The 27,166-nt window shown below is 35.0% G+C and overlaps 1 protein-coding gene across 11 annotated transcripts in view; it reads left to right on the top strand.

The window, feature by feature from the left end:
* The window catches only part of PLCZ1 (phospholipase C zeta 1), a 54,784-nt gene that overhangs the window by 4,642 nt on the left and 22,976 nt on the right, over positions 1 to 27,166 (top strand). For 2 of the 11 annotated variants that reach the window (XM_019039465.4, XM_063693835.1), the window contains 4 exons: positions 2,636 to 2,884; positions 9,835 to 10,069; positions 13,728 to 13,929; positions 20,384 to 20,528. In XM_019039465.4, the coding sequence (XP_018895010.2) occupies positions 10,015 to 10,069; positions 13,728 to 13,929; positions 20,384 to 20,528 (402 nt within the window). In that variant the 5' untranslated portion in view covers positions 2,636 to 2,884; positions 9,835 to 10,014. Of the gene's footprint in view, positions 1 to 2,635; positions 2,885 to 9,814; positions 10,070 to 13,727; positions 13,930 to 18,603; positions 18,719 to 20,383; positions 20,529 to 27,166 lie in introns of those variants that run through there. The other 9 variants (XM_055356974.2, XM_063693834.1, XM_019039469.4 and 6 more) reach the window with 8 other exon arrangements.

Genomic DNA, 27,166 nt, shown 5'->3' with positions numbered 1-27,166 from the left:
AAAGAAAATATTTGCAAGCCACATACCTGATAAGGGATAGTATCCAAAATTGAATCCCACAACTCCATAGAATGGAAACCCCAAGTAACATGATTAGAAAATGTGCAAAGGGATTGTATAGACATTTCCCTAAAGAAGCTATACAAATGGCCAACAGGTATATAAATAAGTGCTCAACATCACTAATCATCAGGGAAATGCAAATCAAATCACATGAGCTTTTACCTCATACCTGTGAGAATGATTATTATAAAAAAGTACAACAGAAAAGTGTTGGCAGGAATGTGGAGAAAAGGGAACTCTTGTATACTATTGGTGTGAATGCAAACTGGTACAACCATGTGGAAAACAATATGGAGGTTCCACAAAAATTAAAAATAGAACTGCCATATAATCCAGCAATCCCATTTCTGGATATATACCTAAAGGAATTGGAATCAAGAGATATTTGTACTACCGTATGTATTGCAGCATTATTTTACAATAGCCAAGATATGCAAGCAATCTAACTGTCCATTATGAATGAATAAAGAAAATATAGTATGTACATACAATGAAATATTACTCATCCTGAAAAAATAAAGAATATCTTCTTATTTGTGACAACATGGGTAAAACTAGAGGACATTATAATAAGCCAGACACAGAAGGACAAATAGTGCATGACACCACTTATGTGAGGAATCTAAAACAGTCAAACTTATAGAAGGAGAGAGTTGAATGATAGTTACCAGGGCTGGGGGAGGGGAAAACAAGGAAGTGTTAGTCAAAGGGTATAGTTTCTGTTATACAGCACAAATAAGTCCCAACGAGCTACTGAACAGCATAGTACCGGTGATAAATAACACTGTGTTGCATATTTAAAAGTGTAAGAGGGTAGATCTTAGATTGAGTATTCTTATCACACACAAAAGTAATAAAGAGGGTCCAGGTGCGGTGGCTCACGCCTGTAATTCCAGCACTTTCTGAAGCTGAGGTGGGCAGATCGCCTGAGCTCACGAGTCCGAGACCAGTCTGTACAACATGGTGAAACTCGTGTCTACAAAAAGTACAAAAAGTTAGCTGGGCCTGGTGGTGTGTGCCTGTGGGCCCAGCTACTTGGGAGGCTGAGGTGGAAGGATCCTTTGAGCTCAGGAGATAGAGGCTGTAGTGAGCTGTGATGGCACCACTGCTCTCTAGCCTGGGTGACAAAGAGAGACCCTGTGGGGAAAAAATAATTAAGAGGGCAGAAGGAAACTTTTGGAAGGAATGGATATGTTTATGGCATAGATTGTGTTGATAAATTCATGGCTGTATACTTATCTCCAAACTCATCAAGTTGTATACATTAAATATGTATAGCTTTCTGTATGTCAATTATACCTCAATAAATGGATTTAAAAAATCAAGAAGGAATAAGTAATCTGAAAACATATGTTATTTCACTTATTCCGCAAAAGAAAATCATCCAAAAATTATCTTTGTTTGAAGAATAACTAGTAGGAGGGAAACCTGGCTCAATGCTGTCACTAGATGACAGAAGGAAACATCATTAACAAAATTAGGAAAAGCCATTTTAGCTGAGTTTTGTACTAGGAAGATGACAAATTTCTTGGAGAATGAGGCAAGAAAGCTACACTGGCCAATCCAGATCAATAGGAACCTTAAAATCCTGCGTATGATTTTGTTTTTTGAAAGTGAGTACTCAGATAACACAATCTGTGTTGAAGTTGTTATTGGTTACGCAAACTGGGAAAGGTCTGATATTTTACCCTCCCTGCAAGCTACCAAATTGGCCTGATGTAGCTCCATGGGAGCTGCTGGAAGCAGGCTTGTGGGTCAAAAAAAAAAAAAAAAAAAAAAAAAGAAAAAGACAGCTTATTACTCACAGAAATGATAGTTGTCAGAGTATTAGCATTTTGATGTTATTTCCCCAAGCCCCAGTTTTTAAAGTGTGGTACAAAGAGGAACAAGTGACACACAGTGAGCTGCGTTATAGAGTAGGTACCTTAAGCTTAAGGAACCTGGGCCTTTTAGGGTGGGCAGTAAGCCTACCTGATCTTTGCCCTGTAGGCTGTCATCATTATTATAGGAAACAGCAAACAAAACTGCTTTTTTTCCTCTGGAAGGAGACAGTATCTTTACGAAAGCTGTTCGCTATACAAATGTCCTTGAAAATCTAGTATGGAAGAAAAGCAATCAATACCTCTGCTCAGAAAACACATACAAACACAAGAGACCTATGGAGAATTGTCTTCCAACAACCACTTCTCTCAATAACATTTAGCCCTCAAGTTTACAAACCACAAAGAGGAGGTTAAAAAAGAAAAGTTGTACTTCTCAGGAGACCCCAGTGAAAACCAAAGTTGCAGAACTGTATCTCTGAATCCAAGCAGTGCATGTGGCCATAAGGTATCAGAATTTTAATCAATGCATGGCTAATACCACATTCAAAGAACACAAGTTTTTATGAACATCTTTACATGTAGGATTTTTCCTCCGGTAGTATCTTCCAAAGGGAGAAAAGCTATTGCTTCTCGATTTAATAAAATTTACATTAAAGGCAAAATAAAAATAGTAATATATTGAAATCTGTATCAAATGTGAAATGTAAATATTATTCAGTGATTATCAAGTTTCTTTATGTTATCTTCAGGGCAGAGATATCTGAAGTGAAATTTAGTAAAATACATGTCATATTTAAAAGCATTACATAGAATGCTCGACCATTATCAAAGTACGGAAATGGCTCACTAATTGAAATGTATGATTACGGACATGAGCAGGCCTGAAGATCTATTGTTTAGCAAAGCGTTTTTGGAGTGGCTATGAATATAATATTAATTATGAAAATTAGAGACACAGAGTTTGCTAAGAATACTTCAAAAACCTCCCTAAAATAACTGTAAGTACTTTAGAAGCATAAATTACATATAAACAAGGCTGATAATCATGATAAACTATTCTTATCTAGTAACATAATTCTAGAACCACTAATTTAAAACTTTGTCACCTTAGGCTAAATTGCCATGTATGCATTAAAATGTTGATTAAGTAGAATCCTTAGGGAAGGTGTATTGGTTAACTGTATTTTATGGATAGTTGAAGATTAAGCTTCTTACACATTCAACTCACTTGCTTCAACTCTTGTTGCTAATTTTTTCTCATTTTATGGATGCACCTTTTCCCAGAGTAAATAAAATGAGTCCTACGTGACCAAAATCTTCTAGTCTCTCAGAGCACTACAGATTCTTGGCTGTAAGACATCCTAGCTGTTTACTACTTGGCAAGTTAAAAATCTCTCTGAGCAAATTTCTTAATCCGTAGAATGGGACTACTAACATAGCTATCTCACAAGATTGTTGTGGGTATTAAATAAGATATTATGTATGAATATACCTAGTACTAGGCATGACACAAAACAGGTGCTCAATAAATATATGTAGACGCTGCATCAGTTAAGTATACACAATTGAATTACATTTATTCATTTTCTAAGTAGCTGACATAAATTCTGATGTGAGTTTATTTTCTTACAAGGTGACATTTTATTATAAATTTGAGTAAAGAAAATATAACTTTATGATCTTGGCAATATATTCTGAACTTCTTTCTACAAGATTAATTATTGATTCATGGCTTGAGCAGCAATTCTCTAAGATTTTTTAAATCCCTTTACTAAAAAAAGCCTATTGCTTTTATCATGCAATAGTCTTTATAGCATTTAAAATATTTTATAGGAAATATATGTTATTTCAATACACAGTATGAGTGTTGGATTACACTTTTGATTGTTGGTTGAGTAAGAAATAGTATCCTTTGTAATTTCAGGATTTTTTAAATTGGATTTGCCCTGAGTCTTCAAATTCTTTAAGGAATTAATAGCCACTATTAAATCTATAGTATGTGCTGACACTCTGTAGGAAACTGTGAACTGTAAAAAATGAATAAAGTGTTATCTCTCTTTTAAGGGCAGAAAAAGGAATGCAGAAATTACTGTTGTATAAGCAGCTTATAATATATCTCGTGGGTAATACTAACAGGGAATCTGAGAAGAGACTGTATTTAATTTGGGCTTTTATAGAAGATGCCATGATGGAAGTGGCATTCTTGCTGTACCTTAAATAAGAAGCGATATGTATGGAGTATGTGGAAAGAGTGCATGGAGAATAAAAAGTAATCAAATATGACTGGAGTACAGGATGCATGAAAGGAAGTGGTAAGAAAGAGTTGCAAATGACAGTTATAGCCAGATGATGGAAACCTTGAATGGTAGACCATGGAAATTATATTTCCTTTTGTAGGCAAGGGGTACTCACTGAAATTTCTTGAGTAAAGAAATATTACATATTTTAGGATAAATAACATGGCACTAGTTAGAATGGATTGGAAGCTAGTATTCAAAGAGAGAGAGAAATTATTTCTCTACTGATTCTGCCCTACAAATCCGCTACCTGGAATCAACTCGGCCACTTATATTCTGTTTGGTTCCACCTCAAGTTTATGGTTTCTTACTTTAGTTGGTCCTCCACAATGTAAACTTTTAAAAAGTCTCATCTAAAAAATAAATAGCACCATATACTCTTCTAATGTTACATTCCCTGTTTTAGCAGATAAACCAAAAGAATCCTTTACATTTCTTTCTCCACTTGTTCAATGATCCATTGCAATCTGTTTTGCTTTCATACCTATCTCGAAAATCTTTTTAGGTCATAAATGCTAAATCCACTGGTTAGCCTCTCTGTGCATTTCACTTATCCCTCTTTATAAAAAATCTCCTTGTTCTGACTTCTATGACATCATTCTCTCCCAATTTTCTCTTAAAATCTGATCAGTCCTTCTCCTTCTGTCCTGTGACCATTCCTTCTGCTCTCCTCTTAAAGTTGAGCTCTTTATATCCTTTATTTTTACATTACAAACTTTTCCTGAGCTATCTTATTGACTCTTAATGGCTACTTCTTAAACAGGAACAAGTTCCAAGTTTTCTATCCTGAACGTTGAAGACATGTAAATGGCACCATTTGTTCATCATCTGCCATAATGTAGACACTGATTAGGTGTTGCACTCATTTTATTAAAAACATATAAGGAAGTTATTGTTAGCTTCTTTTTATACGTAAGGATATTGAGTGTAAGAATGTTGATATAATTTCTTCATATCTCACATAACAGTAGAAACTCATGTCTGGGTCTGTCTGACTCCAAAGTTATTACTGTACTCCTTCTATAGCATATTGTTTTCCTCTATCCCTAACGCACAACCATTTGCCTGCTGGCTGTCTCTGCTTAGATGTCATCTCAGATGTACTTCAAATTTAATATGTTTAAAGTGAAACTCGTCTTTCCCTCTTAAACTGTCTTTCATCCTTTATTTCTTTGCTTGGTGATCTCGGCACCATTCTCTCAGTTATCTAAGCAGAAATTGAAGAGGTTTTCAGACTCTCCTTCTGACCCTATCTTTTTAGGTCCATATACTTGCTACACCATGTCAATTGCTCTTGAACTACTTACTACTTATTGTGGTCCTCAGACCAGAAATGAAGCTGATTGCATTTCAGCAAGTCCCAAGTTGACTCATATGCATATCAAAGTTGGAAAAACCCTACAGATTGGTTTGTTTTAAATCCCAACATCTACCTTCTACACTGCTGCCAGAGTAATCTTTCTAGAACAAAAATCTATGTGATTTCTCTCTTAAAACTGATCAATAACTCTTTATTCTTTCCAAAGAATTCTAAATTTCTCAGTGTGGCTTCCGAGGACCCCTGGGATTCAGCTGTGCCTCCTGCCTTATCTGCTCCCGCAGCTTCACTAACATTCTAATTACACTCTTCTGTTTTGTACTTTGTACCTTCATTTGCTCTGATCTTAACAAATAGAATTAGCCCCTTTCCTCCCTAATTTCAGGCAAATATCTTCCTTCTCATCTCTGAAGACTCAGTTCCAGGGTCACTTTTTCTATAAAGATTCTCCTTTGACCCTCCAGGAAGAATTGTCCAACTTTCCTTATTGTGTCTATTATCTATAGAATTTATTTTATTTTTAAAATTTTAAAAAAATTAGAGAAAAGGTCTTGCTCTGTCACCCAGGCCAGAGTACAGTGGTATGATTATAGCTCACTCTAGCCCTGGACTCCTGGGCTCAAGGGATCCTCCTGCCTCAGCCTCCAGAGTAGCTGGGACTACAGGCAGGCACCAATGCACTTGGTAAATTGTTTTTTTCTTTACATTTAGAGACAGGGTCTCACTATGTTGCCCAGGGTGATCTCGAACTCAGCCTCAAGTGCTCCTCCCACCTTGACTTCCCCAAGCTTGGGGATTGCAGGTGTGAGCCATTGTGCTCAGCTACAAAGATTATATTTCGGCACCTGTATACTTCCATGCCTACTTTCTTTTTCTAGACTATCTGCTTCCAGAGGGCACTGACAATATGTTACTTTTGCATCCTTGTTACCCAGTATAGTATCTGACTCATATATTTGATAAGGAGGAAAGGGAAGAAGAAAAGGAAACAGGCAAAACTGCCAAACAATTTAAACTAGCGTGAGAGTTTGGGAAAAAAGAAAGTGGCAAGTCATATCATTTCCTGTAAAGTAATTTGAATTTACTTAGGCTTTATTTTTAGTGTAATTTTAGATACAACCAACTCTAAAATGCTGTATCTTACATTAAAAGTAAATTCTGTTTTGATAAATCAGCTTTCTCATCACATTATTTTAAATAACATTTCATATTTTTACTAGCAAACTGAGCACTGGAAATGGAAAATGGTGACAATATGGAAAGCCTTCATTCTGTTTCTGAAAGTGTACACTCAGAATGACAATCAATAGAATTATTTTGAATTTTATTTTCCCTTGTTTATTCAATCATTCATTTAAACGTATAGTAATTAAGCTCCTCCTCTAGGTAGGTCCAGTAGTAGGCATTGGGAATAAAAAGAATAAAATATCTACCTTCATGATGTTCACGGTCTTGAAGTATATGGTGTATTTCTAAATATACAAGACATTGAATGAATTGTTTGGCAAAGTGCTTTTTGTAATGCTTTGCAAAGAATAACCACTTAAGGAATGTTTTTTAAACAGGAGACAAATGATTTTATTACTCTTATTTTATGTTGTATGTTTAATGATTAATATGAAACATTTTAAAGGTGGTAGTGAACCCTGAGGTGGGGCCTGAGATTTTGCGTATCTTCTGGGATATGCATTTTTAAATCTCTTTTCCTATCCTCCTTAAGTCTAGGGAGATACTTAATTCCTTTATCTAATTATTGTCTAAATGCACTTATTTCATCAGTTTCATAAAACTGGGTGGTAGGCCACATTCTGAATATCTTCAGTCAGGCACTTTTTTGAGTCCCGAGGATACAAGAAACAAATGACAAACTTGCTGTCTGAGGCAATTCTAGAATGAATATAGAAAAAGGCTGTCATTCCAATCTAATAAGGCCTGTAAGAGAAGAAAGTGGAGTCTTCTAAGAACCCAGAGAAGGGATATTTTAATGCAACCTGGGGAGGAGACACAGAGGAAGATTTCTAGAGTGGGTGACACTTTTTCAAGGACTAGTAGAAATTGGTAATTTAAACAGAAAGAAGGATATTCCAGAAAGAAAAACAAACAAACAAAAAACAACAACGAAAAACATCGGTACCATAGCAAGAGATGGTTTGGTACGTGTACTGCAACTAATTCAGAGCACCTGAAGTGTGAGGTGGAAGGAGGAAAAAGATAAGAACAGAAATCATCCATGACATTTTAGATGGCCTTGGATGCTACACAGTACAGTTGGGGTTTTGTCTTGAAGACAAAGGAGGTACAGTGAGAACTTTAAGAGGGAGTTGAGATGGTCAGATTTGCAATTTACAGAATTTATTTCTGCATATATACTGTTAATCTGTATAATGGTATACTGACTTTTTTTCTTCCAGCTGCTCCTCTGGGTGGTCTTAGAGTTAGTTAAAAATCCTGGTCTACCTGTGTGGCTGCGGACAATTTACCTAAGATTTTTGCGCTTCAGTTTTCTCTTATAGGGGAGTCTAGCACGTTGGCAGTCTGAGCTGCTGTCACGTGCCTCAGCACTCAAATTGCACCTTCTTTCTTATTGCTTTTCTTCTCCCTGCTTCCCTTGATTGTGATGCTACCATGTCCTGTTTTTCTTCCCCATTGTTACTTGCTCCTTGTTGCTTTCCTTTTCCATTCTCTTTCTACTAAAATTAGATCTTCCCCTCTTCAGTGATACAACTCTCACTATTCTGTGTGGTTTTCATTTTTCTATAATTTGATTAACATTTGACTTTCAATTCTTCTTTGATTTTGATCAACTATAGTGATTCTTTGGATTTGTGGAATTTTGTTTGGACTTATATCTCCAATTCTTTTTAGTACAAGATGGCAACTTTGACCTTTTAGAAGAACATGAGACAAAACAAATTATCAGAGAACATTTCGGATGACCAAACTTATACTCTGTTTGAAAGTAATAAAACTGTCATTATTCAGTGAATAATGTATATTTTATTTTATGCTGCTATTCAGTAGAACCATAATTTTTTATTTACATAATTTTCTATAACCAAAATTTTCAGGGATTACAAGCACATTTTAAATTTTTATTGACTTGCTTAAGATTTTATGACAAATAAGAAGTGAGATAAGGCTAAAATGAAATTAATTCTATAACATCCGCTTCCACAGACCTCAAAATCCAGAATTTAAAAACAGTAAGTTGAAGCATGTTATTTAAGTAAGGTAATGAACAATATGCATGAATTACTTTAAGATTATATAATTTTAAGGTGCTATCATTGTTCAATCAGCTCTGGAGACCCCGCATCTGATTTGACAACCACAGATCCCACCATGACACAATGCCCCTAAAACACATACTTCTTGCATTCAAGCTGTTTACAATGTAACAAGAGAGTTAAGATGTTATAAAAAAGCATTTTTTAAAAAATTAAATCTCCCTCTTAGCTGAAATTCCTATTTCCCAGTTTTTTTATTTGTTAATGATACTATAGTTCTACCAGTTTTTCTAACTCTCCCTGACCCCAGTCATTCTTGAGTTATCTCTCTCATTTGTCTAAAATTTCATTGTGTCGAATCCTTCTGAATTCTTCCTTCATCATTTCACCGAGGTCTGTTCTTTAGTGTCTATTCACCACCTCCCACTTGAATTTCATTTTATCTGCTCTTACCTGCAGTTCTCTAACTCTTCCAATTGGAAATGCACAACTAATCAAACCAATCTTCTATTTTTGGTATTGATTTTCCTATTCAGAAACTCCCAGTCATCCTGGTACTTCTAATAACTTGCCTTTTCTCATAAAGTTCAAATATGACCTTTCGAATCCACTCTTTCTCATTGGAACTCATCTTGTTTGTACCTGCCCCAAATCCTTCAATGATTACTCAGACTCCACTTCCTCAAGGTATTGCATAACTACTACAGCTTCTGCAGTTTACATTGATCTTGAATGTGTCTGACATATATGGTCCAGGCTGCACACCAGTGGCATGAGATTACACACTGCCTGGTATGGTTTTAAGAAGATATTGAAGTAAAGTGGAATACAAAAATGAAATGTGAAATTGAAAGACAACCTGGAATCCTCATTTTCTCCCACATTCCTTTCTTTATCCCTATAACCACTGGGTTTCAAGAGTTAACTAACCCTTTTCCAATTTTGACGTCACTCCATGCAGCTTTGTATATTTTATCTTCAATAAGAATCCAATGTAATTTTCATCTTCTTTCAAGTATAAATTACTGCATGTTACATAAATACTCTAATATTCATTTTATGTATTTTTTATACTCACAATGTGAGCCCACCAGTCATTTTTTTAGTAGGACAATGACAGGCTGAAACAAGGAAGAATCACCATAGAAGAATTTAGAGCAATTTATCGAATTATCACGCACAGAGAAGAAATTATTGAGATTTTCAACACATATTCTGAAAACCGGAAAATTCTTTTAGAAAGTAATCTGGCTCAATTTCTGACACAAGAACAATATGCAGCTGAGATGAGTAAAGCTATTGCTTTTGAGATCATTCAGAAATACGAGCCTATCGAAGAAGGTATGTTTGCATTTCAAACTTTTATCGGAATATTTATATGTGAAGTATTTTTTCTTTTTTCAAAAATTATTTCAAAGCAAAGTATTTTTATGAATTGTGGTTATCAAATTACCGTTTTTGGATGGGTCAAATATCTTTGGGAAAATATATTTTATAGAATTGATACCTTTTAGAATGCTATAGTATGCAACCATGACGTCCTTTCCTATACATTGTTCAGCTCCTTTCTTTTAACTGCTTCCATATATCTCTCAAGTGTTCAGAAATGAGCTTGGAGGTGAAAGTAAGACAATGATTCTATTACATGTACCCTATTAGAAGAAAGTATCTTGATCTCATGAATAAGATAAAACCCCAGTTATAGGTGGTCTTCCATTTTAATGCATTATATTATTGAAAATATCTATGAAAATTAAATGTGCTAAATGAAAAAAAATTCTAAGAAGAAAATATTATAAACTGATGAATTTTACTTTGTTTATAAATATAGTTATCTACAACGTTTCATAAATATATATACTTTTCGCTTGTTCTTCATTTTTGAACACATAGTGATTTGGTTTAAATTAAATGACCATTTAGGCTAACGATCTGTCATAGAATTTGTGATCTTTGTTCCATCTTTCAATGGGTAAAAACACTTCACAGTTTTTCATTTATGTTCATTTTGAAATAAAATTATAAACACATAATACAATAAAATAATCATATATGGTACCAAAACATTGTTAAAGCACAATGTTTGACCTTACAGAAACTGATAGAATAGCTCAAAATATTCACCTAGGAGGGGCGTAAGAAAGTTCTAGTTTTGCCTCTTTAAGTTGGTTTAGGCTACCAATGTTTAACACATGATAATGTAGGTTCTAAAAAACCAAACTTATTTCTGCATTGGATCATACATTCATAATTTATTCAAATATTTATCTGTAGTAACCAAGTATGGTTTTGGGGGCTGAAGATACAGTGAAGAATAAGGCAATTAGGTCTTGAATTCCTGATGGGTTGGAGGAAAGTTGACAGTAAATAATGAAGCATGTAAAAGGATATCTTAAGAGAGTGCTATGTGATACGGAAACATAGAGCAGGGAAGGTGATGGAGAGTAATTGACCTGGGAGGCTTAGTTCAGGTTGGGTGTTCAGAAGAACCCTCTCTGAGAGTGTGAGATTTGAGCTGAGACTTAAATGGCAAGAAGGGACAAGTTATATGACAAAATGGGAGAAGTGTCTAAGGTCCAAGAAAGGGAAGCATTAAATCTGAGTTGAATAACTGAAGGAACAGGAGGACTGTGTGGTTAGAACTTTGAGAATGAGAGAGAGATGAGTTTGGAGAGACTGGCAGAGATCAAACCATATAGGTTCTTATAGGCCACAATAAAGATTTTGGCTTCATGACTCAGTGCCATGCAAAGATTTTGAAGGGTTCTTGACATTGTAATGGTGTCATTGAGTTCAGTGTTAGTGACAATTTGGTCTCGGCACCATTAAATTTTTGCAGGTTAGCAGCAAGGTAAAGAGCTTGCACCAGAATACTAAGCGACTATATCAGTAAGCAGAACTGATGAGTTCAGATGACTTTTTTTTTTTTTTTATAGCAAGACTTTCTCTAAGGAAGTAGTGAATTGATTTATGTTCTGGCTCAAGCTCTTTATGTCATTGCCAACTGGAAACAACCAGTTTACAGATGAGCACTTTAAGTAGCACTGATCTAGAGAATATTACCAAAAAAATTACTTTGGCACTGTAAACTTCAGGTGGTAAATTAAAAGATACAAATGAGATATTGGGATGGTGGCAGTGACACTTTGGAATTGTGTTTGCATTTTAACTACAATATTATACTGTTCATCCATTTCCTCTTTTGAGCCTTCACCTGCCTCAAATACTCTCCAACACAGCCAGGACCTTGCATTTCATTTACATGATTATTGATCACTTTGGTGTCTTATTAAGGCCAATTTGAATTATGATCTTATAGTTCCAAATGCTGCCAAGTTCCTCAGCCTCATCCCTCATTGGTATGTGACATGCACCAAATGAGGTTTTTAAAAATCCATGTGATTAATCCTTATTTCAAACTGGTAGTTTTTAAGGGAACAAAATGAGTTTATTTTCTATTCCATTACCAAAGATATTTATTTAATTATTCAATAGTTCAAAAGGGCTAAGCCAATTACTGCTAATTAAACAGGGAAAAATAATAAATGTATGCAAGTCATTACTGTTACAATGCATGATTCATTTGCTCCATACACTTCTATCTTCCTAAATTTATATGGCTTGAAATAGAGGGCTTGTATACCTATAAAAATTTCATTTATTTTCTTCTAGCTTTTATTTTTTAAACCAAAATAGTAATAGCATTTTGAACGCTGTCTTCTTCATTTTTATGATGTCATAACATTTACTTACGTCACTATATTTTTATGATACATTATTCTTAATGGCTGCTTAGTATTGTATCATATTTTGAGCTTTAATTTGTTTATTTCCCTGCACTTATCTTGCTTTTATAAATAATGCTAATGTGAGCATTCTTGTACATCACTGTCTGAGTCTCTACTTCCATAGGATAAATTCCTGGAAATAAAATTCTCTGCCAAAGATCACACTCTAATCAAGTGAATGCTCATGTCACCTTTTCTTTTTGGTTGAAATGAACTATCAACAGTAATAATAGCAACTAAAAATTTTAGAGTGAATATATAAGGGTAGATCCTATTATTACCCCCATTCCACAGATAGGGAGAGGTTAGCTAATATGCTCAAGATCGTATAACAAGTTAAATGGATATGAGTCCAGGCTGTTTCCAGAGCCAGTCTTCTGCTTGATTGATATTTTGGTACATATTACAGCAAGTAAAAAAGTTCAGAGATTAATTACTAAAGATGATCAGATGCAAATGACCCAGCAATTCCATTCCTAGGCATGCACCATACAGAAATGTGTATATATTTGCACTAAAAGACATTTACTGGTCATTTTTGGCAGCACAATTTGTTGCAGCCCCAAACAGGAAATTATCTAAATGCCTATCAGTGATAGAATGAATAAATAAATTGTGGCATAGTCATACAATGGAATACTGTAAAGTAATGGGAATGAGCAATGTATAACTACATGCAACTACAAGAGTAAATCTTTGAAATAGAATGTTGAGTAAAAGAAACCAGGTACAAAAAATACATACTGTCTGAGTCAATTCATATAAAGTGCAACAACCAAAGAAAACTAATCTGTGCTTTTCGAAGTCAGATCAGTTGATATACTTGGGTGTGGTGAGTGACTGGGAAGTTAGTCGGAGGCAGGCTTCTGGAACACTGCAATGCTTTGTTCCTCAACCTGTGTGCCAGTTATACAGATGTGTAGCTTGTGGAAGTTCATTGATCCATAATATATGTACTTTTCTTGTGTGTATTTTCAAAACATAAAAAAAGAGATAATTAAATAATATATTATTTACTTGAATGTTATGGAAGAACTGAAGGTTTTACTACAAAAATTTGTTTCCAAACAACATAAATATAGTATTAATATTAATTCTAAAGGAGTATTTTAGAAATATGCTCTACTACTGAGTAAGTTTACAAGTGAGATGTAGTTTTTTATCTTGCTAATGGTATTTTTGCATCCTTTTATTTTATTTTATTTTTTTAGTTAGGAAAGCACACCAAATGTCATTAGAAGGTTTTACAAGATACATGGATTCACGTGAATGTCTACTGTTTAAAAATGAATGTAGAAAAGTTTATCAAGATATGACTCATCCATTAAATGATTATTTTATTTCATCTTCACATAACACGTATTTGGTATCTGATCAATTAGTGGGACCAAGTGACCTTTGGGGATATGTAAGGTATTTATTTTATTTTTAAATCTATTACATTTAAAAATACTTGGAAGTTCCTGGCAGTGTCTACCTCAGTAGGCAAGAATGCACAATAAAAAGAAGACTCTCCATGTTATCCAAACTCATAGGGAATAGAAATTTTTACTTGTACATATCTTGAAGATCCAACATTTGGATGAAGTGGCAACGTAATTTATTGTATGCATTAGTATCATATGCTTTCCTTCTAATCCCACCTGTTAACCTCTTCTCCATGGTTATGGCCCCTCCGAAGTTTGCTGAATAACCTAGACACTTCTCAAAGGAAAGCATATGAAGAAGACTCTTATTTAGCTAGTCAGAAGATCCTCGATTTTAATAAGTATGGTTAAAATTAATTCTCAGACATCAGGACACATACTATAACTAAAGCCAACACATAAATACAGTACATTGTACAACTTCACATTTATGGATAGTGATTTTTATAGACTTGTATGTTAAATAGTTTACATAGATTAAAAATAATCCACATTGCATTGCTGATTTTATACCTAACAATGTACCTATCGTACTGTTAATACCAGACTTCAGTTTAGTCAGTCAGCTCAGATACAGTGCAGAATAAGATTTTCAAAGCTGCTACATTTATCTGTGTACAAGCAGATAGACAGATAATAACCAGGTAAAAAAATGTTTTCAAGGATGAATGAATCATACAGGGAAGATGAACTAAGGTAATGTGATAGAAAGTGACTGTGGGGTGGAGGGTGTTACTTAGGGTAAAGTTGTCAGAAAAGTCTTCTCAAGAGGTAAAAAGAAATAGTTGTGGCGTGAGTGATGATACAGGAAGCCTTAGAAAGATCTAGTAGGAAGGTCATGTTAAACAGAGTAAGTGCTTGGCATGTTTAAATGAGAGAAAAATGGCAAATGTGGCTAGAGACAAGTCAATGGTGAATGAAGGGAGGTGAGTTTGAGGAGGTAGGCAGAGTCAGTTAATGAGGATCTTGTAGAGCATGGAGAGGAGAATAGATTTTATCCCAGCTGCACTGAGAAGGATTTTCCTTAAGATAGTGTCATAATTTAATTTATTCAATAATGTGGAGGAATGACTGATGGGGCCAGAGTTGAGGTAGAAGATGATTTGGGAAGATGGTGTAGCAGTGCAGGTGATATAGTTGGTGGTGAACTCATGAGGCAGCAGCTGAGATGATAAGTGGTTGAATTTGAGGTACAGATGCTTCTCAACTTACAGTGTGGTTACATCTCAGTACTTGAAAATATCTTAAGTTGAAAATGCATTTAGTACATCTAATCTACCAAACATTATAGCTTAACCTAGCTTACTTTAACACACTTACACTAGCTTACAGTGAGGCTAAATCATAGCCTCACTCCCAAAGCACCCCCAAAAACTGGCAACACAGGACACCATAGAGTTTTGGTTGTTTACCCTTGTGATCATGTGGCTGATTGGGATCTGTAGCTCACTGCTGCTGCTCAACATCTTGCGACGGAGTATCTCATACAGCATATTGCTAGCTTGGGAAATGACCAACATTCAAAATTCGAAATGCGATTTCCACTGAATGCATATTTTCTTTGCATTATCATAATGTTGAAAAATTGTAAGTTGAACCATCATATGTTGGGGACCATGCAATTTTAGGAAGTATAGCCAACATGACTTACCAGGTGATTTGAAGAGAGATATGAGGGAAAGAGAGGAATCAAGATTTTCATTCCAATAACCAAATTACAGTGATACTGTTGGCTGAGATGTTGAAGCCCAAGAGAGAAGCCCATTGTAGGGTTTGAGGCAACATGCAAGGGTTCTGTGGTTTCCATGTTAAGTTTGAGATGTCAATTAGTTTCCAAATGGCTAGATCAGATAGTCTGATCTATGTGTGTGTGGAATTCAGAAGTTATCAGACTGGAAAAACAGAATTGGAAGTTATCAGCATATATGGGGTATTTAAAACCAAATGATTAGATAGTATTACTTAAGGTAAAACCATCAATAGAAAAGATATCTTCTAATTCCAAGATAATATCAAACATACAAGTAAATATTGCTGCTTCTCTAATTTCAAATCTAAGACATAAATTCACAAATTTTGAAATGTATTCATTTAGAATTCTGTAAAGACAGCCCAATTTATAGCTATAATTTCATTACAGGAATTTCCGTTCATTTTTTGTTATTTTAATTTTTTTAAGAGAGAAAATATAAATATTAAAGCAGTTATATTTAGAAATATATATAATTACTTTTACATTACAAGAAAAAGTTTCACCCAACTGCAAATTTACATTTAAATTTAATTGTACTTTTCTCTGTTTCTTTATCCACCTTTGGAAGATACATGCTTAGTATGAGAGTCTTTCAAAATATTTTTCCTTGTGACTAGTGGCATAATATAGTGTTTAAATATCAATGTTTAAGTTTCTAGTGCTCATATTTCTTCCCTTTCCCTCATCTGTTAATTTTGTGACAGATATAACCATTGTGTATCTCGATTTCCTCATATTTACAAAAGGAAAAAGAATATTACTGCTGTAAAGCATTCAATATCTTAATGTACCAAAAGATTCTTAAATTTATTTTTATTACCAGTTAAAATTCAACTTCAAATAGAAAATAGTAACATTACACAATCTAAATAAGTTACAACAAAAATTACAGTATTTTATACCTTGATAGTTTATAGGAAGTATTTGGAGGAAATTTAAAGATAAATAGTGAAATAAAGTTAAGAGTGGAAATTTCATACCACAAAGTTCTGTACAAATTCTGGAATGCACGGAGACTATCACCTGTAAGTTTCCTAGCAGCCGAAGCCAAGAGAGAAACAGGATTAGTTACAAGGTTTACAATGATCATAAAAAACAGTAGTGAATGAGAGAGAAATTTTCTCTATTTGTTTCCAAAAAGCCTCAAAGTGAAATAGTGGAGTGTCCCCAACATCACCATTAGAGAAGGTAAAACTTTCTCTTAGGTGCCTCCACATGTAAGTAGTTGGCATGACATTGCACAATCACTGAAAACATTTTGCTGGCGACCAAACCATGTAGTCTGAATATGCAGTTTTGTAAAGGTTGACTTGATCCATGGATAAAATTAAAACTATCTAGAGAAGTAGCAAGAGCCAATATTATTTATGAAAAGTTTTCTTTCACGATATAGTTCTTGGTGGTTTTTTCCCCCCACCCCAAGTAAAAAGCTCAGGATTGTTCTCTGGCAGCACTCCACAGAACTCATACTCTGTTGATAAAGTAGGCAAGACAATTTACTGTCATAATCAAATACGAGTCAGGAAAGCAAACATTCTTCCATAGAAATTAAGAAACTTTACAAATAAACATTGTTTCTTCTCCAACTTAAAATCTAAATACATAAATAAATCCATAAGCCAAGAAATATATTCATTTGCAATTCTACAAATGTAGCCGAATTTAGAACTTCTGCCTTTTTTGCCCAGAGAGTATCCACGGGCCAGACAAGATTTCTTTATGAATATTCTAGGTCCATTTCTCCAATACAAAGACAATTAGTTAAGAAAACTCTGAAGTTTTACATTATAGTGCATTGCCACATGCCTAAATAAAGCACTGTGCACTTAAACAAACAAACAAACAAAAACCAAAGCAGATTACCCAAATGTGGTAGCATGTGACTGTAGTCCCAGCTAGTTTTGAGGCTGAAGTGGGATGATGACTTGCACCTAGGACTTCAAGGCTGCACTTTAGTGTGGGTGACAGAGACCCCGTCTTAAAAACAACAACAACAACAACAAAAACAAAAACAAAAACAGACACAAAAACAAAAAATAAAGCAAAATTTAAAAACCCCATCCTGGCTAACACGGTGAAACCCCGTTTCTACTAAAAATACACAAATCAGCCAGGCGTGGTGGCGGGCGCCTGTAGTTCCAGCTACTCAGGAGGCTGAGGCAGGAGAATGGCGTGAACCCGGGAGGCGGAGCTTGCAGTGAGCCGAGATCGCGCCACTGCACCCCAGTCTGGGCGACAGAGCGAGACTCTGTCTCTTAAAAAAAAAAAAAAAAAAAACCCAAACACCCCAAAAGATTTTATTAAGAATTTAATTTTTCTTAATAAAGATTTGGCTTGGTTGGTGAAGCCTCCAAGATAAATGAGATTCACCAATTCTCTTTCTCTCTAAAGCCTTACTTCCTCATCAGGGTTCTTCCAACTTTTATCTCTATTATTCCCAAGGGTATATAAGGTCTCTCTCTCTCTCTCTCTCTCTCTCTCTCTCTCTCCCCCTCCCTCCCTCCATCCCTCCCTCCCTCCTCATATTTTAGGCAGTCCTGAATTCAGTACATTGACTTAGCGTTATACTTGTTTTATCTGTTCTCAGCTATGCTCTTACCTAAGTACTTCTTGGGTCATCTCCCTAGAAAGGGACTGCATATGATCTCCAAAGAAGAACTAAATCTAAAAGATTCATTTTCTCATATGGCCCATTTGGTGCTCTGTGCTTCTGTTTGGAAAAACTACTGATTTTTATATAAGTACTTGGTGCTGGGACGACACTCCCTTCTCCAGGTTGTCATGACTTACGGCAGGGTTTCTCAAACTTTTCATTTTTTAAGTCAGATAATTCTTTGTTGTTGGGGGCTGTCCTGTGCATTGCAGAATGTTTGGCAGCATTGTGACCGTTACCTGCTAGATGCCAGTTACAAACCTCTCCCTATCTCCAGTTGTCGCAGCCGAAAATGTCTCCAGACATTGCCAAATCCCTCCTGTGAGGCAAAATCGTCCCAGTGGAAAACCAGTAGCCTGTAGACATAGGGTAATTTAATGTACTTATTGGTTTGCTATGGAAAAATATCTCTATGTATGACAAGGCAGCTTTTTTAACCTCTTTCCTATTATGTATCGATTCTAAGATCCCGGTGTTTCAAGTCAGCTCTGAGATTCAGTTTTGTCTCTTCCAAGATCGCGTTTTAGAAGATCACATTTTTCTGCCTTCCACTTTTCTTCTTACATCTCTACAGTTCCCATTTTTTCTAATATAAACACAATACATATTTACTAACAGTCAGTTTATGTCAAACATGTTTTATGGACTGAAATTTCAATCCCTGCTGTTGTAGAAACAGCGCTAACCATTGCCTCATGTTAGTGTTGCTGACCCTGTCTGTGGTTGGCACATATTAGCTCCATGTCAGGCCAGGTTCGTAGGTAATAGGAACAACTATGCAACTCTTTGTATGTGTCTGTGAAATAATTTAAAGAATTATCTTAATGCTGTAACTATATTTGCATGAATCAATAAAACAATATAAATCAATAAATTTGAGTGAACTCTTGGTAGTTTGGGGCAAACGACCTATTTCATGATAGCATACAATGGCCTACTCTGGGCTGGGTATGAAGATTTTGAGACATCCCTATTTGCTTATATTCATTATTATAAAGTCAGTGAAAAATCTGAATGCAATCAGCTTCCACTGACACAGAGTAAATAAAAGCATATGTGCTAATAAAGCATCCTGTCACTGCTCTCTTGTAGTATGAACACTGAAAATTAATTTAAACACAGTGGGTACAACTGATTTAATGAACCTAAGATAGAATTTATGTTTAAATCAAGAAACTGATATTTATTTTTCAGGTAGAAAAATCAGGCCCAGTTTTAGATATCAGCAGAAGTAGAAATATAGTTTCCTCAGTTTTGATGAAGCTGTGAACTTGTATTCTGAGGCAAGCAGGTCATACTTTTCTCCTAGTGAAATTATGAGTCGAATAGACTAGATGAGCAGGTATCCAGGCTTCCTTTGCATAAACCTTGATTTTCTCTAGTGCTTACTTGGATTAAAATTAGAGATGGCCTTATGTTAAATGGTTAGAGAGATAAGGATTATTTGCTGATTCACTAGGCCCTCTAGCTTCCATACTGTCTAGCCAACACTGTTTCCAGACAGCAAGTATTGTCATGCATTATCTTTTCTTTATCCTTTCCTTTCTGCCGTATACCCCATTCCCCAAAGCCTGACATGAGGAAAGAATTAGATAAGATTTTATTAATATATTTTACTATTCTGAGAGGGCTTTGAACATTATCACTTTTCAATGGTATGGCATTGAACAGTAAATGCCACCATAAGTAAAATTATATGGGTTGGGAGTAGGGATGTTTCAGAGCTACAACTATGGAGCAGGTATCTTCATTGCTTACTGAAAACCAAGCCTTGTATGGAGAGCACAGAAGAGTAAGACATTTGACTAGCGAGAAAGACACAGTATTGTACTACACGGATAGTATGTGTCTTCCTTTTTAATGCAAATTTCTAGAGACTCAAAACTTGTCCCAAAGACAAGTTTTTATAGAGTTTTATGGACTCATTTATGCATTTATTATAAAATCACAAATGGTCTTTGGAATATTTTAATACTTTGGTATATATTTTTAATGGTCCAGGAGTAACATTTTATTTTGCTGAAATTTTGCTAGTGCCCTTGTGAAAGGATGCCGTTGTTTGGAGATTGACTGCTGGGATGGAGCACAAAATGAACCTGTTGTATATCATGGCTACACACTCACAAGCAAACTTCTGTTTAAAACTGTTATCCAAGCTATACACAAGTATGCATTCATGGTATGTACATATCTTTGTTCAACTGTAGCTACTTAAACAGAAGCAATTCTAATTTACTTGCTTCAAAATCCTATAATGCTTAGCCTTACTTTAGATGATATTTCAAATTGTGGGTTATGATCCATTAGTAGGCAGTGAAATCCATGCTGTATATAGTTAAAGGTAGATTTATCAAAGTTAGTTTCAGGTGGTAAGGTACATAGTGTTTCATGGAACTTTTTGTTTACTTGTGTGTGTGTGTATTGTTTCACAATGTAAAATATATTTATTATTGTGGATGATGGCCAGGAAAGTTTGAGAAATACTGGTCTAGGTAATAGTAGATATTTTACCAATAGTCAACTCTTTTACTTTCAAGACAAAATAAAATGTGTCAACAATGCATGATTTCAATTGCTGACATTTTAATGACTATAATGACAGCTATTGATATAGTAAGAAATGTTCAGAAGTTTACTTTGGATTCAAAAATGTTTATTACAGATTCAATGATATAGTTATTTCTAGAATTTGAGCTCAGTTTATGAATCCTACTCTATAAATTGAGCAGGTTTTGCAATCCCTCAATGTTAAGGAGTTCTAAATAACACTGGTTTCATTTATAAACGTGGCTAATTTTGTACCTTCAGACATTTTGTTGTTTTTGTAAACTTAACACACTTGATTTCTTAAGTACTTCAATTATAGTACAATTTTAGTACAATCAAAATGACTAAAAGAATTCTTACTACGTACTAAAACTGTGTAATGTGTACCTAATACATTAAATTTACAAATGTAATAAACTTAAAGTTCTCCTATGTCAATACATTACATAATCTGTCAACATAAACTTAAAATCACAAATTTATATAAATTTATCTACTATATATTAAAATGGAGTACAAAATAAATATTTCAAAGATACAAATATCGTATATGAACAATTTCTATCTTAATATAAAAACATTGAGAGTATGACACTAATTCTCCTAAACATGTAGTTACTATTTTTTCTAAATTTATTTATTTCTACTCCAGTCTCTTTCTTGAACTCACACCAATGTACACAACTGCCTGTTTGACATTACCACTTGGATATGAATAGGCATATTTAACTTAACATGTTTAAAATTGAGCTCCCTGATATTTCTCTAGTCCTGCTCTCGCCACGATCTTCCCCATCTCATCAATGACAACTTTCATGTGCTCTAGCCAAGACCTTTTTTGCCAACTGTAACCTTCTTCTCCTTCTCTCAATCCCCTCAATCAATTCTTCAGTAAATCATCTTGGCTTTACTTTTATTATTATTATTATTATTATTATACTTTAAGTTTTAGGGTACATGTGCACAGTGTGCAGGTTTGTTACATATGGATACATGCGCCATGTTGGTGTGCTGCACCCACTAACTCGTCATTTAGCATTAGGTATATCTCCTAATGCTATCCCTCCCCCCTCCCCCCACCCCACAACAGTCCCCAGAGTGTGATGTTCCCCTTCCTGTGTCCATGTGTTCTCATTGTTCAATTCCCACCTATGAGTGAGAACATGCGGTGTTTGGTTTTTTGTCCTTGCGATAGTTTGCTGAGAATGATGGTTTCCAATTTCATCCATATCCCTACAAAGGACACGAACTCTTCATTTTTTATGGTTGCATAGTATTCCATGGTGTATATGTGCCACATTTTCTTAATCCAGTCTATCGTTGTTGGACATTTGGGTTGGTTCCAAGTCTTTGCTATTGTGAATAGTGCCGCAATAAACATACATGTGCATGTGTCTTTATAGCAGCATGATTTATAATCCTTTGGGTATACACCTAGTAATGGGATGGCTGGGTCAAATGGTATTTCTAGTTCTAGATCCCTGAGGAATCGCCACACTGACTTCCACAATGGTTGAACTAGTTTACAGTCCCACCAACAGTGTAAAAGTGTTCCTATTTCTCCACATCCTCTCCAGCACCTGTTGTTTCCTGACTTTTTAATGATCGCCATTCTAACTGGTGTGAGATCACATCTCATTGTGGTTTTGATTTGCATTTCTCTGACGGCCAGTGATGATGAGCATTTTTGCATGTGTTTTTTGGCTGCGTAAATGTCTTCTTTTGAGCAGTGGCTTTACTTTTAAAATGTATCCTGAATTTAACTCTCTGCCCATTCTTACTGTCACTGTCATAGTCAACCAACATCACCTCTCATTTAAATGATCCCACTGTCCTCTTCTCTGATATTCTTGCTTCTTTTCTTATTCCCCTGCAATCTCATCTCAACATATCAACCAGAGTGATTTTTGGTAACTCAGACTATGTCATTCCCCTTCTCAAAGCCTTCGGCCTCACTCAAAATAAAAGCTAAAATTTGTACAATGACTCACAAGGCCGTAAGTGGTCAGTTTTTCATTACCTCTTTTAACTCTCCTGCTACTCCATCCCTGTTCACTTGGCCATTCTGGCCTCCTTAGTCTTTTTCAGACATATCTCAAGGCCTTTGTACTTGCTATTCCCCCTTTATATGAAATACTCTTCCCAAATATTTGCATGGCTAACTCCCTCACCTAATTCAGAGTGGAAAAATGAATTAAAAAAAATAGTGACAGTCTTAAAATTCAAAGGCCTTGCAAGGATGAAAAGCCTACAGCTTCTAAGATTCCAAAAAGCAAGAAATGGGCAACTAGATAAGAAAAAGAGACAAAATGCCATACTTTCTATTATTTCCAATAGGAAGAAAAGAAGCAACATTATTTGCAGATGACATAATCCTGTATGTAAAAAAGCCCAACGATTCCACACAAAAAACCCTGTTAGAACTCATAAATGAATTGAGTAAAGTTGCAGAACACAAAATCGACATATTTAAATCAGTAGTATTTTTGTACGCAAATAGTGACCTAATTGAAAGAAATTAAGAAAAAATCTCATTTACAATAGTATAAAAATGACATATCTAGGAATAAATTTAACCAAGGAAGTGAAAGATCTATATACTGAAAACTGTAAAACATGGATGAAAGAAATTGGAGACACAAATACATGAAAAGATATCCTATACTCCTGAATCAGAAGATATAAGATAATATTGTTAAAATGTTCATACTATCTAAAGTTATACACAGGGTTTTTTTTCCCTTGGGGTGTGGTATTGTTATGTTGTCGAGGCTGGTGTCAAAGTCCCAGCCTCAGAAGATCCTCTCATCTTGGCCTTCCAAAGTGCTGAGATTACAGGTGTGAGCAACTATACTAAGCTACAATATACAGATTTAATGCAATTCTTATCAAAATTCCAATGGCATTATTCATAGAAATAGAAAAAAAGTCCTAAAATTTGTGAAGAAGTATAAAAGACTTCAAATAGCCAAAATAATTCTGAGAAATGAAAACAAAGTTGGAGGCATCACACTTTCTGATTTAAAATTATATTACAAAGCTATAGTAATCAATACAGTATGGTCCTGTGCAGAAAAACAGACATATAGACCAGTGGAACAGAATAGAGAGCCTAGAGATCAACCTAAGCATATATCGTCAACCTAATTTTTGTCAAGGAGACCAAGAAGACAAAATGGTAAAGGATAGTATCTTCAATAAATGGTACTGAAAAAACTGAATTTCAACATGCTAAAGAATGAAATTAGACCCTTATCTTACACCATACACAACAAATCAAGTTAAAATGGATAAAAAACTTACATATAATATTAGAAACTATGAAAACCCTAAAAGGGAACATAGGGGAAAAGCTCCTAGACACTGACTTTGGCAATTATTATTTTGATATTACATCAAAAGCTCAGATCACAAAAGCAAAAATAAATAACTGGGACTACATCAAACTAATAAGCTTTTGCACAGCAAAGGAAACAATCAACCAACAAAATGAAAGGGCAGCCTATGAATTGGGGAAAAAATATTTGCAAACCATGTATCTGATAAGGGAGTAATATCCAAAATTTATAAAGAACTCATACAACTCATTAGTGGAAAAAAAAAACTTGATTAAAAAATGAACAAAAAACCTGAATAGGCATTTCTCCAAAGAAGACATAAAAATGGCCAACAAATATATGAAAAGGTACTCAACATTATTAGTCACCAGGGAAATGCAAATCAAAACCACTATGAGATACCACCTCACAGTCTTACCATGTTAGAAGGTCTCATCAAAAAGTCAAATGATAACAAATGTTGGCGAGGGCGTGGCAAAAAGGGAACTCTGTACACTGATGATGGAAATGTAGATTGGTACCATCAATGGGAATACAGCATGGAGGTTTCTAAAGAAATAAAAAATAGAGCCACCATATGACCCAGTAATCCCTCTTCTGGGTACATACCCAAAGGGAATTAAATAACCATCTCATAAAGTTTTTGTGCTGCAGTGTTTTCACTGTAGAATTGTTCACAATAGCCATGATATGGAAACAACCTAGTGTTCATTGACAGACAAATGAATAAAGAAAATGGATATATGCAATGGAATATGATTCAGTCTTTACAAAGAATGAGATCTTTCCATTTACCACAACATGAGTGAGGACATTATGTTAAGTGAAATAAGCCAGACACAGAAAGAAATAATGCCTGATCTCACTTTTATGTGGAATTTAGAAAAAAACTCTCAAGTGTACAGAGATAGATAACAAAACAGTGGTTGACAGGAACGAGGTGTGGGGAGGGAGGAGAAAATGGAGAAAGGTAGGTCAGAGGCTACAAAGTAGCACATATGTAGGATGAAAAAGTCTAGACATCTAATGTATCATATGGGGATTATAGGTAATAAAATTGTACTGTATATGGTATTCACGCTGAATGAATAGATTTTAGCTGCTCTTGCTACAAAAATTTTAAAAAGGGTAACTGTGAAATGATGGATAGATGGATATGTTAATTTGATTCACTGTAATAACCTTCTTACTATCTATGTGTGTCCCATAACATCATGTTGTATACCTTAAGTATACACAATAAAATGCATTTAAAAACACCCAAAAGAGCAAGAAGTGAGATTTTAAACAAGACTTTGAGCAGTGCAGACTCAATGAGACTTCCCAGCTGAACAAGGTGACTCAGTTTTGCAGCATAGATAAGATTAAAGTTTAGACTTCCTACTCAAGGTAGTCACTATTAATTTGGAAAAAGAGGACATGAAATTAAATAGACAATAATTATGACTAGGGAAGTCATAATTTGGTCTAGTTGCATGAGTTTACTAGAATAAATACGTAAGAAATCTAAGTTTTGAGGGACTTATACTGCCAAAAAAACCTCATAAGTATGACTCTTAGGTGAGCCTTAAAACAGCCTTTGGTAAGGAAATGGGGGGCAAACATTGCTTGGCTTTCAAGAGAGCAAACTCCTCAACATCCACTTTCAATGTGTCCAGGGAAGATAAAAGAAAGAGGATCTTCCCAGAAGATGGAGCCAAGAAGAAAGAGAAATGATGTCAGTGACATCAGGGCCTCATGGAAGAATCCACCTTTTAGGCCATCACTTTGCCCAGTCTCAGAATTACTTATTGTATTTGGAAAAAACTTTACCTATTCTTTTGGGATCAGAGTGAGTCAGTGGACTCACTCTAGTTGAGAAAATCATTGTGTAGGTCAAAGAAGGGCTTCCAAAAATATTAAGTTTTAATTCCTGGAACTTGTAAATGTTGTTTTATTTGGAAAAAGTGTCTTTGTAGATGTAATTAAGTTAAAGACCTCTAGATGGGGAGATTATTCTGGATTATCTGAGTAGGCGCTAAACACCATCATAAGGACTTTTATAAGAAGGAAGTAGAGAGAGATTTGATACACCAGAGGAGGAGGCAATGGGAAGACAGGGACAGAGATTAGAGAGATGTGGCCACAAGCCAAGGAATGTGGGCAGCCACCCAAACCTGGAAGAGGCAAGGAGGATTCTTCTCCAGTGCCTTCCAAGGGAGTGCAGCCTTACCAACACCTTGATTTGAGACCAGTGAAACTGATTTCAAACTTCTGGTGACGAGACAGTGACAGAATAAATGTTGTTGTTTTAAGCCACCAAGCTTTGTAGTAATTTTTGTCAGAGCAGCCACAGAGCAATACACTCATACATTAAAAAGACATAGTAATAATCGACCCTTTTCTGAGTGCCGTGAAAATGCAGTAAGACTTGTGATTCCCTGGCTTGTTTACAAATTGGTAAATTTGTGCCCTGATAAGTATATATGAAATCAAAACAAAGAAAAAAAATCGTAAATAAGATCCAATGATGTTTTGTTCCCTATTTAATGGCAAGTTTTGAAGTTACAGCAATGAGAAAGGGCAGAAAATACCTTTGTAGAGCCACCTTCACTTAATAAAACTCCTTTGCTATTAGAAACTGGAAATATCTTTATCTTTGTTTCTAATTCTAAAGCAATGAGTTTTGATTACAGAACTTAAAACTGAAAAAGCAGAATATTGACATTTCCCCCAACTCATCAGTGTTAATAATGTTTTTGTTTCACGTTTTAAAATCTCTAAATATTTGTATATTAACAATAAAAATATAGCATGCTACTTTTTGGTAACTTGCTTTTCTTCATAAACCCGTAGATAACTTTCTATAGCAGTATAGATAGCTCTGTCTTCTTCTTTTTTTTTATTTTTATTTTTGAGACAGAGTCTCGTTCCGTCACCCAGGCTGGAGTGC

This window comes from Gorilla gorilla, chromosome 10 (assembly GCF_029281585.2).
Source record: "Gorilla gorilla gorilla isolate KB3781 chromosome 10, NHGRI_mGorGor1-v2.1_pri, whole genome shotgun sequence".
NCBI lineage: Eukaryota > Metazoa > Chordata > Mammalia > Primates > Hominidae > Gorilla > Gorilla gorilla.
This window is presented reverse-complemented; position numbering and strand designations above follow the sequence as displayed.